Genomic DNA, 17147 nt, shown 5'->3' with positions numbered 1-17147 from the left:
CACCACCCTGACCTTAGTTGTGGTGCTTGACTCCTTTATAACAGGGTGATGCGGCAGATAAATTCGTTTGACTGTTTCATCGCTGCTCACCACCCTTTGCATATGGCCTAGTTCCAAATATTCGGCCATAAAATCGTAGTACTGCACTTGAAGATCCGGGTTTCTTGATAATCTCCGTTCCACGCTTAGGAGTCGTTTCTCTGCAATTTCCCTTGATTCTCCGAGCTGCTGCAAGATTTGCTCATCCTTGGGAAGAGTAACGGTGTAGCGACCATCTGCTTCCCTTCGAACTGTACGCCCAAACTGCTCCTCACAGCGCGTTTCTTCCGGCGAATAGCTATTGACGGCTCCCACTTCCTCGCAGGCCCAAAACCGTGACAATAATTCCACCAAGTTATCCGAAATTGAAATGTTGCATGAGAATCGACCTTGAACTGTACCGTCCACCGGTGGGTAGATTTCACCGGATACAATCCATCCAAAAACTGAATCTGTGAGTGTGGGCAGGCCTTCACCCAGCGATATTTCCTTCCCCGACTGGAAGCAACTGAAGAACGCTTGAATTCCCAGAACAATGTCCACCTTTCTGGAACGGAAGAACTCTGAATCCGCTAGTTCAACTTCTTGTGGTAGATTCCACCCGTTGATCTTCACCGTAGCAGTAGGCAAACATGCTGTAACATTCGGCAGGATTAGAAATTCCATGGACCTTGAATACTCCGATGTTCGAGACTTGACTGTAGCTTCAATCTTTCGAGTAACTCTCGTATTTGTTTGCCCAACTCCTTGGATTGAAATGTCGACCTTCTTTCCAGAAACCTTCATCAACCTACTAAGACCTTCCGAAATAAAATTACATTCCGAACCAGAGTCTAGTAGGGCACGAGCGGGATAGCGTGATCCTTGATTGTCTTCCACAAGAACAATTGCAGTTGCAAGGAGAATCTGAGAAGACGACATGTTGGCCATATTAGATGACATTGTTCCCGATGAAGTCTGTAGATTTGAAACTGATGAGAATTGCGCAGCTCCTTCAGTCGAAATTCCAGCTTCATTTGAACTGTGGTGTGAACTGCGTTCCTCGGATTTGAAGCACATTACGGTATTATGCCTAGCCTTGCACTTCCGACAATTGTATTTCGACGAACACTCCCTTGCGATGTGACCTCCTTTCAAACAGTTGCGGTAAAGAGAATGGCTTCGCAGAAAAGATTCCCTGTTGGACATCGGCAACTTCAGAAAGGTAGGGCAGATGTGTAATCCGTGGACTTCAGAACAGGACGGACATTTTGAACTATTGGACTGTATCGCATTGTGACTAGCTCTTTGAAAGAAAGGTTTACGCTTATTCTGTGACGTTGAGTCATTTCTCGTTTCTGTTTTCATAGGCAATGATTCCAGAATTTGAATTCGTCGTTGAAGAAAGTCAAGAAGACAGTGTCCTTGTCTTTAGCAGACGCATATTCCTCCCAACCACGTCGAGTTGTAGGATCCTATCTACAACTGAGAAGTTCCACCAACAATAAATCCTTATATTCAACCGCCTCAACTACTTGATCCAAGTTTTGGACAGCTCTATCGAATCCTTCCACTAATCGTTGTAGCTCACCAACAGATTCCTTGTCCAGAGAGGGTAGTTTTAGCAACGCCTGCACTTGCCTTTTTCTCAAAAGTTTGCTATTATTGTATCGTTTAAGCAACGTATCCCAGGCAATTTGGTAATTGGCCGCTGTGATCTTTAGAGGATCTAGTAGTGCCTTGGCCTCTCCTTCAAGACAACCCTTAAGGTAGTGAAATTTCTCAACAGGTGGTAAATCTGCCTTGTGGTGAATCAGGGAAGTGTAAATATCCCTGAAGCTCAGCCACTCATCAATGTTCCCATCGAAACACTGTAGTTTTATTTGCGGCAGACGAACATGGTCCACCGCACCATGTAGAAAACTTTCATCTCCTCGATTGGTTGGAATTTGAGGATTAACACCGCTTAACTCGTTCACCTTGTCCAATAAGAACGATTTCACATCGTTAAAACTAGCTTCGAAGTCAGATTGCTCCTTTAGGAAACTATCGCCCTCCTCAAATTCCTCTTGTGCTTGAATATCCCAACAAGTCTCGTTGATAGACTGCCACAACTCATCGAGACGTGAAATTCGAACATTGATCTGACTGACCGTTACATCTTGCTTCATCTCACTCACAAATCGTCGAATATTGCTGAACGTGGCGCGAAGTCCTCTTAATCTTGCCTTCAAAGTTTTCAAGTCCTTGGATGCCATCGTGGAGTCTCGCAGAAGTTGGATTCCAAAAAGCGAAAGGATACGTGGATGTAGTTTCAAAAAATGTCTTGCTTCGGCTGAACATATACTGTTCACCTCACCTGTGAGAGAAAGCAGTATCACTCCTGAAGCCGATCAAGTCCAATTTTGAAACCAGCGATAGGCTTTCACGTGTATGCGTAATGTAGTAACGCCAAACTCCAAATCGATCCAGTGACAACAAAAAAAAAGGCAGAAAAGGGCGGATGTAGTATGCAAAAAATGTCAACTTCGACTGTAAAGCTCACCTAGAGAATTACAGATTACGCCAACAGCCAGATTCGCACGTCACATTCGCATTCGATTACAGCAGCACATTTAAATTCGTCTCGATCAAGCAATCCAGTGCATCAGAGGAGAAAAAACCAATGTAGTATCAAAGGGGGGGCCTGCCACGGCAGGACATAAACTCTTAGTCTCACCTGGAGAACTAAAGATGGCGCCAAAAGTATCTCAAAGCTTCGGCCAGTGAAGCATTTGAGTATAGGGCTTGCGTCCGTAAGAAATTTAAGCCAAATTCCGTCGAAAAGGGTAAAATTTATTGTTGTGGAGCATCAACATAAACCAGCTTCGGCTGGGCATATATCTAAAGTAAGTTTACCTGACAGACAGGACTATGCAGCGTTGCCCAAGCTCGAATGGTGTCGTCGATGTCCTCTAGCTTCCTTCGATCCCGTTTAGCGGTCGTTCACCAGATCGTGGCCACATTCACCATAAGTCCACATCGATCGATCAGTTCGCTCGCACATCGATTAGCACACCGGCGGTTGTTTGAAGTTCGTCCAAGGGGGAATAGAAACCAGATCGAAATGGTGGTGTTAGAAAACTGAAAGTGGGCTTCGGCCAGACATATACTTGTTCTAACCTACCTGACCGGTGGTAGAACAGCGCTAAGGCCGTCTACGTAGTCCTGAAGATCCTCGAAATCCTCGAAAGGCGTCCAAATTCGACGAAGGTTTGCTTGAGACTAGCAACACCACCAGCCTATCGATCCTAATCGGTTGTCCTCCAGAAGCTCTGAATGGCACGGCAGACCAATGGGGCAATGTCTTGCAGTTGAATCAGCCGATGGCGCATATCCTTTATGTTGCATAAGATGTTCTATGATGGCGAAGATCCTTTCAGGTGGAAATAATGGGCTTTGATGATGGCGCGCACTCTTTCAGCTTGTAAAAGCTTCCTCGGGCCTTGCGCGATGGCGGAATTAGCTTCCAGGTCCCAACCAACGATTCACCGGTCGATAGAATCCGGCTCGAAGGACCAGTTTATGTTGGGATACCTTCAAAATTCGTCCTCTCGTCTGGTTTGGTTGCCCTTCAGATGACCTTCTTGAGATGGATAGTGGTCAACCTTGGCCAGAGTAGTTTTGCGCATGCAAGGGTCATTCCGGGTAGCAATTCTTCTTGGTACTGTTTCTTCTCGTCAGTAACACACAACACACACTTTACTCAAACAAAACTTACAACAAACACTTTATTTAACTTAACTACATTTATTCTTATAATCTAAGTAAACACACAGACGACTATCGTGCGGAGGTTCGCCCTCCGGTGACCGATCGCGAGCTATTGCAGTGGACAACTGACTTCTCTCGATCTCTCCGCTACGTTCTGTCCAGTCCAATGCTCATATGGGTATTGGTAATCTGAGTGACCGCTTGAGTGACCAATACGGATCTCGCCTTGTCCGACAGATTCCCTTGCTTGGCTGCGTTCGTTCAGGGCAGATACCTTGATCGTCAACAAAGTTCATTCGAGAGCTAAAAACATGAGCTTTCAAGTAGGATACAAATTATTTTGCGAAAACTTGCTATATACCACTTTTAACGTGTTTTAAAGGTGTACGGAGTGCAATTCTAGTTCAAATTTCATGAAAAATAACAATCCTGTGATACGCTAGTACGTGCATTGCAATCGTGGTAGCCACCCGAGGAGGAAAGAATAACTCGCCAATAACTTATGCATACCATATTTTGAGTAATAATAAAAATAATTTTCAAATTAGACTGACTCGAGCAAAAAAATATATTTTTGAATTTTTTCAGGGTATTCATTACTTCAGCAAAGTTTTATTTTCAACAACTTTGCTAAATAAACTTGATATTTTTGACATCACAGTAAAATTTTAAAATTTAGCCTATTTTATCAAAAATATCAGTATTTTTACCATTTCTATTCTCAATGTGCCATTCATGAACATGAAATGTTCTACAACATTTAATATATTACAAAAATACACAACTTTGCCGAATATAAAAGCTGTGAAATCAGAACATCGAAAGATGTAATGAATGTATGGTAAAATTTATAAAATTTGCGATTATTTTTCTAGGCAAGTTTCTCCTGAATCGGCACTTTTCGGCAGCCATACTTAGTATTCTTTGATGCCTCACTATAACAGCTAAAGCCCCATGGCCATTTTGTCGGGTCTTACAGGGCATATTGATTTCAACTATTTTTTGAAAAGCTTGGAAATTCGATCTTTAATATTTTTTTACCTTTTGTATGCTCACTGTTTCACCTGTTAATCCTGATTCCACTCATGTTTCAAGCAAAGGTGAACTTATGCCCGAAATTGCAAATACATGAGAAACCGACCAAGTAAATTCTCATAAATAGTAGGGAGCCGGATCCTATACTTGGCACTTTTGATTAATTTCGGCAGTGGGGTTTTTTGAAAGCTACAGAGCTCATATTTGGCCACAATATGCGTCGTACTGATGCGTTTCTTACGGCAAAGTTTCAGACAATTCGGTCGATAAAAAACCCCCATGCCAAAGTGAATCATGGAAGTGCCCAAGTGGTTCTGCATCCTATTAATTTTAATAAAAACATTTTATTGTTCGATGCAATACTTTTGGAGTTTTTCAGAATATACAGATGTCTTTGACATAGTTGTTGAGTATTGTGATATAAAAAAATACAGAATATCACAAGTTTATTGATCGCACTGTGAGCAAACAAAGGGTCAGAAAACTATTTGATGTAAAATTAAAATTCCATGCTTGTCAAAATGGTTAAATTCAATGTGCCCTTTGAGACCCCATGATTTCTTATACATGGAGTTTCAGTTTATATAATGAAGCATCAAAGTATACTAAGGATGACTGCCGAAAAGTGCCGATTCAGGAGAAACTTGCATGAGGAAATGCTAAAAAATTATACACATTTTACCATTAACTCATTATATCTTTCGATATGATAATTCCACAGCTTTGGTATATTCGGCAAAGCTGTATATTTTTTTAATATATAAAATGTTGTAGAACATGTCATGTTCATAAACTGCATATTGAGCATAGAAATGGTGAAAAAACTGATATTTATGATAAAATATGTTATTTTTAAAATTTTACTGTGAAAACGAAGTCAAAAATACCAAGTACGGTGCAGTACCACTTGGGCACTTCCATGATTCTCTATGGCATGGTGGGTTTTACTCGGCCGAATTGTCTGAAACTTTCCAATAATAAGCGCTTCAGTACGACGCATATTATGAGCTCTTTATATTATGAGCTTAGTAGCTTTCAAGAAACCCTACTGCCGAAGTGAATCAAAAGTGCCAAGAATAGGATCCGGCTCCTTGTGTTCAGCAAAGTTGTTAAAAATAAATAAGATCTAAAATTTTGCTGAAGTTATGATCATTATCATTTTTTTTGCTCGGGTGGCCTATTCAGTCTAATTTAAAAATAATTTGTTATTATTACTCGAGACGCTAATTCAAAACAATGTCCCGAAGACACCTATAAGGGATCATGCACAAATTACGTCACGCTCCAAGGGGGGGGATGGGGTCGAGCCAAGCGTGACAAGCCTTACAAAATTTTCGCAGGACTCATACAAAAAGTGTGACAAAAGGGGGGGGAGGTGGTCGAAAAAGTTGAAATTTAGCGTAACATAATTTATGTACCATCCCTAAGCCAAAACGCCTCTAACAGGTTTTGACCGTCAATTTTTAGTTTGTTCCCACTGTGAGACGCTAGCGCATGTGCGTTACTATGTGGTGAGTAGCGAATCAGGCCAACAACCGACTTTCGCTTTCACAGCAGACGCAATAAAGGGTAAACTTGTCTTGAAAAGTCTGGTGACGGACTACTACCACCAGCTCCAGTAATAAACGAAGCAACCGGAAGTTTTGGTCGACAAGATATATTTTCGGGAGCGTGACGACCTTACATCGTTTAAATAGAGAGTAGGTTGTACCGCCTACTAATTCGGAAATTACGACTATCAAACATGTGCACTGTATCATACAGTAATCAATAAGGTTGGCGTACTTTCAACTATTCTAAGCACAGTTTCAATTTTTCTTTGATACCACGCAGATGATTCCTCATTGGCATACAGCAGGCTGAACAGCACACCCAAACCCGTCCCAACGCAGTCGACTTCGATCAAATCGAAGAAGGCTGTTTGGTTCTTCCGGAAGCCTTCGGTAGCTTCCAGCACCAACCACGTGCTCTCCGGCAACCGAACCAACAAAAATGTCCCTCGCGAAGAACACGAACGCGAATGGTTGCTTCTGGGAGAACCCCCGTCCCCAAAGGTACCGGACAGTCCAGCCAATAACGTAGAATCGACCATTCTGTCGGATCAGGTTTCGGATATTGAGTGCATCGCTCTGGCCAAGCCAGAGAACACGGATAGCGACGAGGAAAGTAGCACCGACATCGATGCCATTGTGGACGAGTACCGGCAGAAGGTAAAAGTTTCGGCGGCTGGTCCGTTGGATAACAACACACTGAGGCTTCCTTCGGCGGCCAGCTGGAAGTTGACACTGGTGTTTATAGGGTTAATCGTGACGGGGAGTGTGCTAACGTCCACAGGGCTGATGATGTGGGAGACGAATACCATTATTGTTGGAGTTAATCGTAAGTTTTATAATTCTGAACATGAATTGAAAATTTATAAATCATATTTTTTGATTCCAGTGGTCTTCATTCCGTCCGCCATTTTGATGCTGTTTCCAAAATACGACCAGACTACTTCGACGACGCCGTCAACGCTCACCTGTACGATCACGCTGTTGGGATCGACCATCCTGTATTCTGCGTCTTTTCTCCAATCATGGCCTGCTTTACTGTTGTGGTTTGTTGCAGGTAAGAATAACACATATCATTTTTCGTGTTTGAAGAATCAGATCAGGTGTCTTTAGTAAATTTGGGGGTTGCTAAATCTGATGCCGCTCTCAGAAATGTTTCAGCATGTGACAATTTTGAGCAACCGGTCGCTAAAATTGTATAAAACACTGGTTTTATCAATGTTGTTGTTATCAAATTTTTCAGTGCTCTAATCACCAAGCATGCAGAATAAGGCTTCAACTTTCGGTTGTAGGACATTTCCCAGGAATTCAAACTTCAGAACGACATTCCCCAGAACGACATTCCAAAAGGTTTCCATTCCCTAGAATTAAAATCCATTCCCCAGAATGGTACATTTCCCAGAATAGGACATTCATTGAAATCTTCAAATATTGCATGTTTAACAGCCAATATCTCAAAATTTCGACGTGCTATGAAATAAAAAAAAAACGGTAATGGATTCAGCAACCTTAAATGCAGTGAATAGTGGTATTTTGGTGCTTGAGACAAAAAAATAGAGTAAATTTTTATTGTAAGTGTATGTTTAAAAACATTGTTAACAAGCATTCCAATCAATATTTAGGCCTCTTCCTATTTATCCGGTGCGATACGTGGTGCTGTCTTTGCCTTGAACGTCCTCCGTCTACGCAGACCTTAATAGCCAGCGTCTCCGGAACCAGGACTACCATCCGTGTGCCCAGACCCCCGAAAGGATCCATCATTCCGTCGCGCATCGCAGGCCACAGCTGACGACAGTCCGAGAGTTCGGAAAGCGAATTCTTCGACGAAGAGGACACGGTTGAGGAGTGGACCGACTGATGGCTCTAAGTGAAGTCGCATTCGGGCGAACATTTGAATAATCTTTTATAGAGCAGTCTGATCGTTTTGTGGATGTCTTTCTACTTTTCGTTCCCCCACTCGATAACAATCGTTGTTGCTCCAAGAAACCGAAAACCAGATACGTGTGATTTTACAATAATATTCGAAAACGAATCAAAAAGAGTATATGAAGCTGTAAACTGTTACATGTGATACCAAATGTGGATTGTAGTTCATAAGACCGATTAAATTCAATTAACGGAGTAGCCGTTGCATTCTCTTCAATGTCAATTTGAGCGGTAAACATTACCATTGTTGAACTGCATCTGCTAGCAAGAAAGAAAATCATGAAACTAAATAGACAAGCAATCATTTCACCGAAAAGTATTAGTTAAGGGTAGATCTGAGAGCATAGTTCCAAAAGTGCAATAAAATGGACGATACCAAAGCAAAAATCTTAACAAATTAGTCAGCAGTAGCATTTTTACGAAGCATTTAATTTTGATTGAATTTGTAGTTATAAGATTCAAATAAGCTCATTGGCAATGATAGGGGAGGAATGTTAGGATGGGTCAAACTACCCCCCCAAATAATTTTGAAAGTTACATTCCTAGTCCTGACGCAAAGTTTTGCCATTACATAATTATATTCGCCAAAGAATACATAGTAGATGGTGAGATCTCTAGAAAGTAGAGAAACGGGAATCTCACGAAGAAGCGGCCTTTCCGTAGCGACGAAAATTTTAACACAGAACAACAGAAATAACATTATTTTGAAAAATTGTAGCCGAATCAGTAGTTTACAGAACGACAGATTTTAATATATTCGCGAGATGCTTGCAGTTTCAACTAGGTAGTTTGCAGAAAAGAGGGTGTTCGAAATGTGATTTGAACAATTTTGGAAATGGGTAAACTGATGTCTTCTAAAATCTTTATGTTCATTATAAAATCATTGATTGTTCTATGTGTGCTTGGAATTTTGAACTTTCGATAAACTACTTTAAGACAAATGTTACATCTTTTAGGTGATCAGTTACGTGAGTGTTTTCTGGTTGTATTCTTCTTGCTGTATTATTACTGTTGAAATATTGGTTGTATTTCTGATCTGTGCACCTAAAAAGTGCGTCTAACTATTTATTCGATTGAATGTTAATGCTAAAATTTACATAAGATATGGAGCATAAGAAATAATAAAATTTAAATTATGATCAGTGATCTTTGATATAAAATATCACAATCCTTATGAGCTATCCACACAAATATACATAGTTAAAACTCCCCCAAAGTTCTTTTGATTTTCAAGAATACCTCCAGGGATTTCTTAGGCCATCCCTCCGAAAATTTCTCCAGATATTACACTAGGATTTCTGCCACAGACTGCTTAAATGATTCTACCAGAATTTTTTTCCGTTATTACCTTTTAATCCTCCAAGATTTCTTCCCGAAATTAATGAAGGAATTCTTCCTGGATATACCAAATGATTTCGTCCTATTCGGATTTGTCAATGAATTCTTTTAATGACTCATCAATTGATTTGTCCAGGAATTCTTCTGGGGTAACTCAAGTTATTACTCATAATACGGATTCTTCTCAGAATTATTCCTTTAATTCTTTCGTGGATAACTGTATGTATTCTTCCAGAAAACACCGAAATTGAAGAGTTTTCTTGTAGGGATTCTTGTAAACATTTCTTCAAGGATTCTGTCAGAAATTCTTCCGAAAGATCCTTCTGATATTATCCAGGTGTTGCAGCAGGTGTTTTCAATGAATTCGACTAGAAACTTTAAATGAAGATTTCCTAAGAAATCCCATCAGAGTTTTCACAAGGAATTCTTTCAAAAATTCCCTAGAAGATTTTTCCAAGGAATCTTAGAAGAAGATTTTGTATGAATCCCTATAAAATCTCCTAAATAAGGTCCTGGAAAAAGCTTTAAAAAATCTGATGAAATATCTGAAGGTATTCGTGTAGACGATTTTTTGGAGGAGTCCTTTGAGAAATTATCAAATGAATCGCTGGAAAGGTTGTTATTCCTGATGGGGTTCCATTTGGAATTCTTGAGGCAAATAATGCATACGACGGAATTCGTGCAAGAAATAATGCGTTTTTTGGTTAAACTTCCTAGAGTAGTCTTTGGAGGAATCAACGAAAGACCTGATTGGAAATTCCCTAGAGGAATTTATGGAAATATTGTGGGAGAAGTTTGTAAGAACTCATTAAAATTATGGGGGGGAGTTTTAGCAAACCATGAACAATTGAAGGGCCCAGATGACCGTAGCGGTCAACACGCATCTATTCAGCAAAACCTACACAAGTTGGACAGATCGCAGTACATTTTTCATCGCATTCTAGATTTCGCTCTTTTACCTTATATGACATAAAATTTTGGGCAAATACAAGGAACAAGGAGGTCATGATCAGTGCCGTAGCGTGCGGTTGGCCAGGTTGGCACCCGCCAAGGGCGCCAGGCTTCAGGGGGCGCCAAAAAGCGTTACGCATTTTAGATTATTTTTTTTGAGATATGTACATATTTAGTAATGGCGTTTCTGGAGTCACAGTGTCTAGAAAAACGATCATAGATATCAACAAATAGCGATAGAGGGCAAATGTTGCGTCAAAAACACAGTTCCATCATTCCTATTTAAAAATGTTGGGCTCTATTCATAAATATGGTAGATTTAAACGACTTTAACAAAAAAATTGGAATCATCTGGATGATTCGCCAATAGAGAATTCCTGGGATAAGGACTCCTAATAACTCCCAATAAAAACCAATATCATTAAGTAATACTAGGCGTGTTTTAGGCAGGATTTTAACCCTCAAGCCAGATTTGCATAGAACCTTAAAGACAATTTTGATTTAATTCTGAGCAAAATTATCTTAGAAACCAAATGTCCTTTATGCCGAATGGCGTTATGCCTAATGACCTTATGATACACGGTTTTATGCCAAATCCCCTAGACCCGTGAAAAAAAATGGTATAGGGTAGGTTTGTTGTTTATTTTTGCTACTAAATACTTTTTTTTTTCTCCGAACTGGCTGATAAATGTTAGAATTTGTACAGAACTTTTCGGGACATTCATTTCATTAGTTTTCTTTTGCAAGTTTTAGTCAAATCTTGGTAATACAGTCGATATTCTATATCTCGATATCTCTCCCTATGTCGATGATTTAGTAGGTCCCTTCATTCTGCATACAATTTCTCTCTCCACATCTCGATATCCTCCTTATCTCGATATCTCCATATCTCGATGTGATCCTGTTTATCGTTCGTTCACAATTTTCTCTCTGTATGTCGATATGACCAATAGCGAAGGTTGTTTGAGATCAAAGTAAATAAGAAAAGTGCCATAACGTCTGATTGTTTATTATTTTCTTGGTAACGGAGTGTTTTTCAATTTAGTATCCAATACAAATTTGTTCTTTTTCTCGATCTCTCCCTATCTCGATGGTCCCTACGATATCGAGATGTGGAGAGGCGACTGTATTTTCTTAAAAATCTTTTCTAGTATTTTTGAGTAATTTCTGAGAATAAAGTATCAAAATTTTACACAAATTCATTGCGTAAACTTAAAACTTTCGATGAAGACGGACCTGGTGTAGTGGTTAGAACACATGCCTCTCACGCCGAGGACCTGGGATCGAGTACCAACCCTGAGATAGTCACTTATGACAAAAAGGACAGGTAATGGTGTGGACTTCCTTCGGAAGGGAAGTAAAGCCGTTGGTTCCAAGATGAACTAGCCCAGGGCTAAGAATATCGTTAATAAAGATCAAAAATTTTCGAACTTCCTGCAACCTGATCCACCGATAATGTACAGATTGCCCGTTTGTCAACGTTTAAACAGCAGGACGTACAAATGCGTAAATTTGTATTCAATGTAGACATTGGAGCATAACCAGCCGCTTTCAGTTTATCTATGGTGCTTTCGGTGAGATTTCGTAGCTCTTTCGAACACTTTTTTCCTGCAAACGGCCTGCAACAGTTGAGAAAGCGACTACTCATGTTGCTCGTTAGATTTTAATAAACAAAATCACTTTTAAGTTTTTACTGACTAGTTTGGTGTCATTTGCTTGACTGAAGAAAAATTTTACAATTAAATCTTTTATAACCATAGTGGTAGTATATTTTTAGCTTTTTCGTGAGTATGTTCATGGTATGTACCTATTATGTTTTTGATGTTGTTGAAGTTACTCGCTTTCTCCCAAATATGATTAACAAAGTCTATTCTCTACCAAGGCGGGTCTATACCCAGGTGTAATCAGATTTTAACTTTGTGGAGAAAACCAGCGCCTAGAAAACCGCCCTGCTTTACGTATACTAGATCACCTGGGTATAGACCCGCCTTGTTCTCTACGAGGTAAACTTTTTGCAGGTAAACTAGTCGTATACCTGTATAGAAAACTTTTTTTGTAGCTTTTGTCTTCAATATTAGATTTCTTATAGGTTTCTTTTATCAAAAGGTTTCAACACTATTGAGAGAATTTTTCTTCAGTTACGTACAATAAAAAATATGACACTATCAAGACTTTAGATCACAACACTGGATCGCGTCTAACTTTCTAATAGATGCTATAATAGTTATGAATAATTAAATAAAATATCATGAAAACAACTTGTTAACCTCATGTGGTACCCTTAACAAAAAATTCAGCAACAAACTGCGGTCCTAAAAAAAATTAACAATGAAAAAAAAATTTTTTTTTCACTAAGTGTCAAATTTGTGAAATATTTGAAATGTCATAACTTTTTTGTTTTTATGGTAGATAGCTAATATAATGGACTGTTTTCCCTCAAAAAATTACGTTGGTATTCCGATAGGGTTTTGAGATATTTGAGTTTTTGTGACAAAACTGATGTTTTTTAATGCAAAAAAAAAATTTTTTACTGTGTGTATTTTTTTTGGAATCTTTATTTAGTTGTCTAACTTTGTTTCTTTAGTTGTCTAACAATCGAACGAACCGTTTTTGCTGTGCAGCTTTTTGAATATTTTTGAACCATTTTCACATATACCCTTTTGAAAAGTTAGTCGTGACTCAACTTGAAGATTTGATATCGGAAAATGCACACAGGTACCGTTTTGACTCATATTCCGAACACTTAAGGCCAACAGTGACTTCAAATGCATCTGATTGGCATACATTAACTGATTTTCCTGTAAATTTTAATTTATTCGCAAGGCCTAACTGTTAGCTGTTGGGTGTACCAATAATAATGTTGATTTAATTAGTTTTAGTATTGCTTTTACGTAAAAGTATGGAACAACATTTTGATTCAAATGCCGAACACTGTGTTTATTCTGTCTCATATTCCGAACACCTTGACTCAAATTCCGAACAGCACGAATAAATCGTATTCAAAAGAAAAATTTCGCAGATAAATTTATCTGAGCTGGTTCTGCTGGTCTACAACTAGAGAATCATAACTACTCCCGATGTATAAAATCGATTGGAAGCCGTTAAAATTGAATTGCAATCGACTGCTGTTTCCTTGTAATTTGTTGACATATTTCAGTGAAACATTTCAACCAAACCGCCATACAAAAACCGAGTGTTCGGAATATGAGTCTGTTCGGAATTTGAGACAACACGGTACCTTCATTACTTCCCACTTCCTTACAGCCTATCTCCTATCTTCCACTTCGTCTTCTTCTCTTCTTCTGGTGGCGGGGCCCCTTCTCCGTTCCGCTACCACACCTTCGTCCTTGCTTCGCGCCGCCGGTTCACTCTTCTCCTCGGTTGGACTGCGACCGCGACTCCTCTCCTTACTTCCTTCCTCCCGTTTTCACCTTTCTAGGCCTTGGCTTCACAATTTTGCGTTGCAACTGGCAAAATTGCGTTTACAGACGCACAATACCGCTCAGCAGTCTCGAGGGTAACGTAGGAGCACTGTAGCGTACTTCGAGGCGGTAGGACCACTCCAGGTCTTTGGGTATACTACGCGCACTCCGGCCTACGATCTACGGCAAGGCATCGTCCAAGGTCACTCCAAGGTCACTAAAGGTAACACTATGGGTAAAACCAAGGGTCCTGCAGGTATTTGGAGAACAAATGGGGGTGTTATAATGATGGGTGCGAACTGGTTCTGGTCGAGGTTCTATTACCTGGATGATCGGGCATTCTTATATTCACCACTGTCTAACTCAGGCCTGCCCAACCTTTTTGAACCGCGGGCCAAATCACAGAAACAATTTTATGTCGCGGGCCACATTTTTAAACGCACAAATATTCGCATGAAGTCTGACAAAAGTCAGCAAATGAAATTCATAAAATCTGTGAATAAAGTAAAATTTATTTTAAGTAATCGAAAAACAGATAATTGATGCTAAGCATTCTGCAGAATATTATGATCGTTACTTTCAAAATTATATAATAATCCAGTTCAGAATATTTTGAAGAATCTAGAATTTTGGATCTTGTAGGAAATGCCCAGGATTTTATAAAAATCATACTTTTAATTCTATCAGAATCCGATCTAGGGTTCATTCGCAAATTTCATAACGCCGAAAATTACTAATTTTGACACCCACCCACCCTCTTGTAACTCTTTTTGTCTGAATATTCTACACATTTTGTATGAGCTGTAACATTTTGAGGACATCCAACACCCCCTTAAACGTTATGAAATTTGTGAACAGGCCCCTAGTATTAAAAGCATGATCCAGAATATGCTACAAGCTATAACGAAAATCTCCTATTCCTTCAGAATCTTACTCAATAATCATTTCGAAAGCTTGAAATCTTTGAGAGTGGTAAAAAGTAATTCAAAAGAAACCTGCTCAAAATTGTATTACAAATTTGCTTATGTTTTTGTAATCTAGCCCAGAATTTAAAGAAAATTATGTAGAAAATCCTGGTTAGATGTGCTTGTAATCCTGGTGGAAATTCTGTGAGAATCTTGCCGATGTTTTCCATCATAATCGGATCTAGAATTCTAATTAAAATCCTGTTCAAGGTTTAGTAAAAATCCCGTATTATTTATAATAATTTCGAGGATTCTGCGAGAATATTAGCCTATGATTCAGTGAAATTATGTATGGAAATTTAGCCTTTTGCCCATAAGTTTTGTTCAGGCTACATATTTTTTATGTCAAAGAAAATCATGGTGAAAACATTCCCAGAATTTGAGATTTAGAATTTGAATCATGCATGAAATTAAATATATAAGAAGATAAAAAAAAATCAAACAAAACAATTAAAATAATAACCTAGCTAAGATTTTAGGTTGAAACTCAATTGAAAACTACATAGTTGTAACTTTGTATGTTGTAACTTTGAGTTGGTAGAATAGTCAACGGGCCAAATATGAGAGGAATCTTCGAACCCTCCGCGGGCCGCACAAAATGAGGTCCGCACAAACGCATCCGGCCCGCGGACCGTACGTTGGGCAGCCCTGGTCTAACTCCTTAAACTTCCTTCTCAGGTTGGATTCGAACATTCACAAAACTTCTTCCACAGACGTCTATCTCGCTTATCTTATGGCTCGATAATGATCCAGAGCAATGGTGGATATCCATTTCAGAGCCCTCGACCTAGAGTTTCCCGCAGTTTCATAAATTCGCCCCACCATGGCTCCTTCTACACCACCCCCAATGGCCGCCCATTCTGCTCGTCCAGCGATGCCTGGTGGTGAGTAGCGGAACTCGTTTTGATGTGGCTGCATGCTGTCCTGTGGGCGATGGGTGGTGATGCTTCTAAATAGTCAAGCACCTTCTTGGTTTTTAAAACATAGCAATACACGAATCACACCAAAACGCGAAAATCTCAAAAACCTCGGACAGACAGACACACCACTGGTTACAAATACTTAGATGAATATCTGGTAATTCTTGCCAGAGAATCTCAGACAAACAATTCTATAACTTTCTAAGAAATCCCTAAACAAATTACTCGGGAAATCTTTGTGTATTATCTTTGAAGAGTTTTTGAAAGAACAGTTGAAAGTATTCCGCTAGAAACTTTATTAGAATGTTAGACGTCTTTAACATTTCTTAGTTAAGCATTTTTGAAAAAAAAAATCGAGAGGGTTTTGAAAGAATGGGGGATGTTGCTCCTTGATTTTAAAGTAATCTTAAAAAATAATTATCTGTGAATAAATTCAGATAGAACTATTTGAAAAATCATGAATAACATTTTTCCAATTGAATTCTGTTTAATTGCTCATGAAATTTTTGTGGAATATTACGAGGAACCCTCTGGATAATTTTTACTGTGAATTTTTCAAACAATTCATAAAAACTTAAGGAAGAAGTTCAAACGCATAATCAAACTATAAACTGGAAAAATCAATTGATTTCAAAATTGTTTTCTATCCTTCAAATATCTGTACTTAATGAAATTTCATTATTTTTACAACTTATAGTAATCATTTCAATTACAATTGAATGAACCACAGAGATAAAAAACCACTCCTACAAATAAATACAAAAGTAATAGACGTGATACACTTTTCCGCATTTTTTAAATGGGATGGGGCAAGTAAATCAAGTTCCATTAACATATATTAGCAAAGTGAATTTGAAAAAAAAAAAATTTCTTGATGTGTTGTTTTTTTTTCCTTGCTTACATTAGTCGAACATGTCAGGGTCAGTTTGAATTAATCCTAATCTGTCTTTTTGTCTATCATTTTATGATGGACCGACGGGAGTGGAACCCGCGACTTTTGGCATGGTTTTGTCCTGCTACATGTTTAGCACTACGGCTACACAGCGTAACAAAAATGACAGTTTTGCGTGTCTCAAGGATCAAGTTATGTGTCTCTAGTAGATTTGGGGTTGCTGAATCTGATGCCATTCTCAGAAATGTTCCAGCACGTCACAATTTTTAGCCACAGGTCGCCAAAGTTGTATAAAACTGATTTTAATGATGTTTACATGAAATTTAAAGTACAATTCATCCAACTGTTTTGTAATCTAATCTACCAAGCATGCAAAA

At 39.0% G+C, this 17147-nt stretch overlaps 1 protein-coding gene across 3 annotated transcripts in view; it reads left to right on the top strand.

The window, feature by feature from the left end:
* LOC5568181 (probable cationic amino acid transporter) overlaps window positions 1-9365 on the top strand; it is a 70172-nt gene extending 60807 nt beyond the window's left edge. For all 3 annotated transcript variants that reach the window (XM_021848214.1, XM_021848216.1, XM_021848215.1), the window contains 3 exons: window positions 6640-7185; window positions 7246-7413; window positions 7979-9365. In XM_021848214.1, coding sequence (XP_021703906.1) covers window positions 6640-7185; window positions 7246-7413; window positions 7979-8145 — 881 coding nt within the window. In that variant the 3' untranslated portion in view covers window positions 8146-9365. The remainder of the gene's footprint in view (window positions 1-6639; window positions 7186-7245; window positions 7414-7978) is intronic.
* The last annotated feature ends 7782 nt before the right edge of the window (window positions 9366-17147 follow it).

The sequence above is a fragment of the Aedes aegypti genome, chromosome 2 (genome assembly GCF_002204515.2).
Source record: "Aedes aegypti strain LVP_AGWG chromosome 2, AaegL5.0 Primary Assembly, whole genome shotgun sequence".
Taxonomy (NCBI): domain Eukaryota; kingdom Metazoa; phylum Arthropoda; class Insecta; order Diptera; family Culicidae; genus Aedes; species Aedes aegypti.
This window is presented reverse-complemented; position numbering and strand designations above follow the sequence as displayed.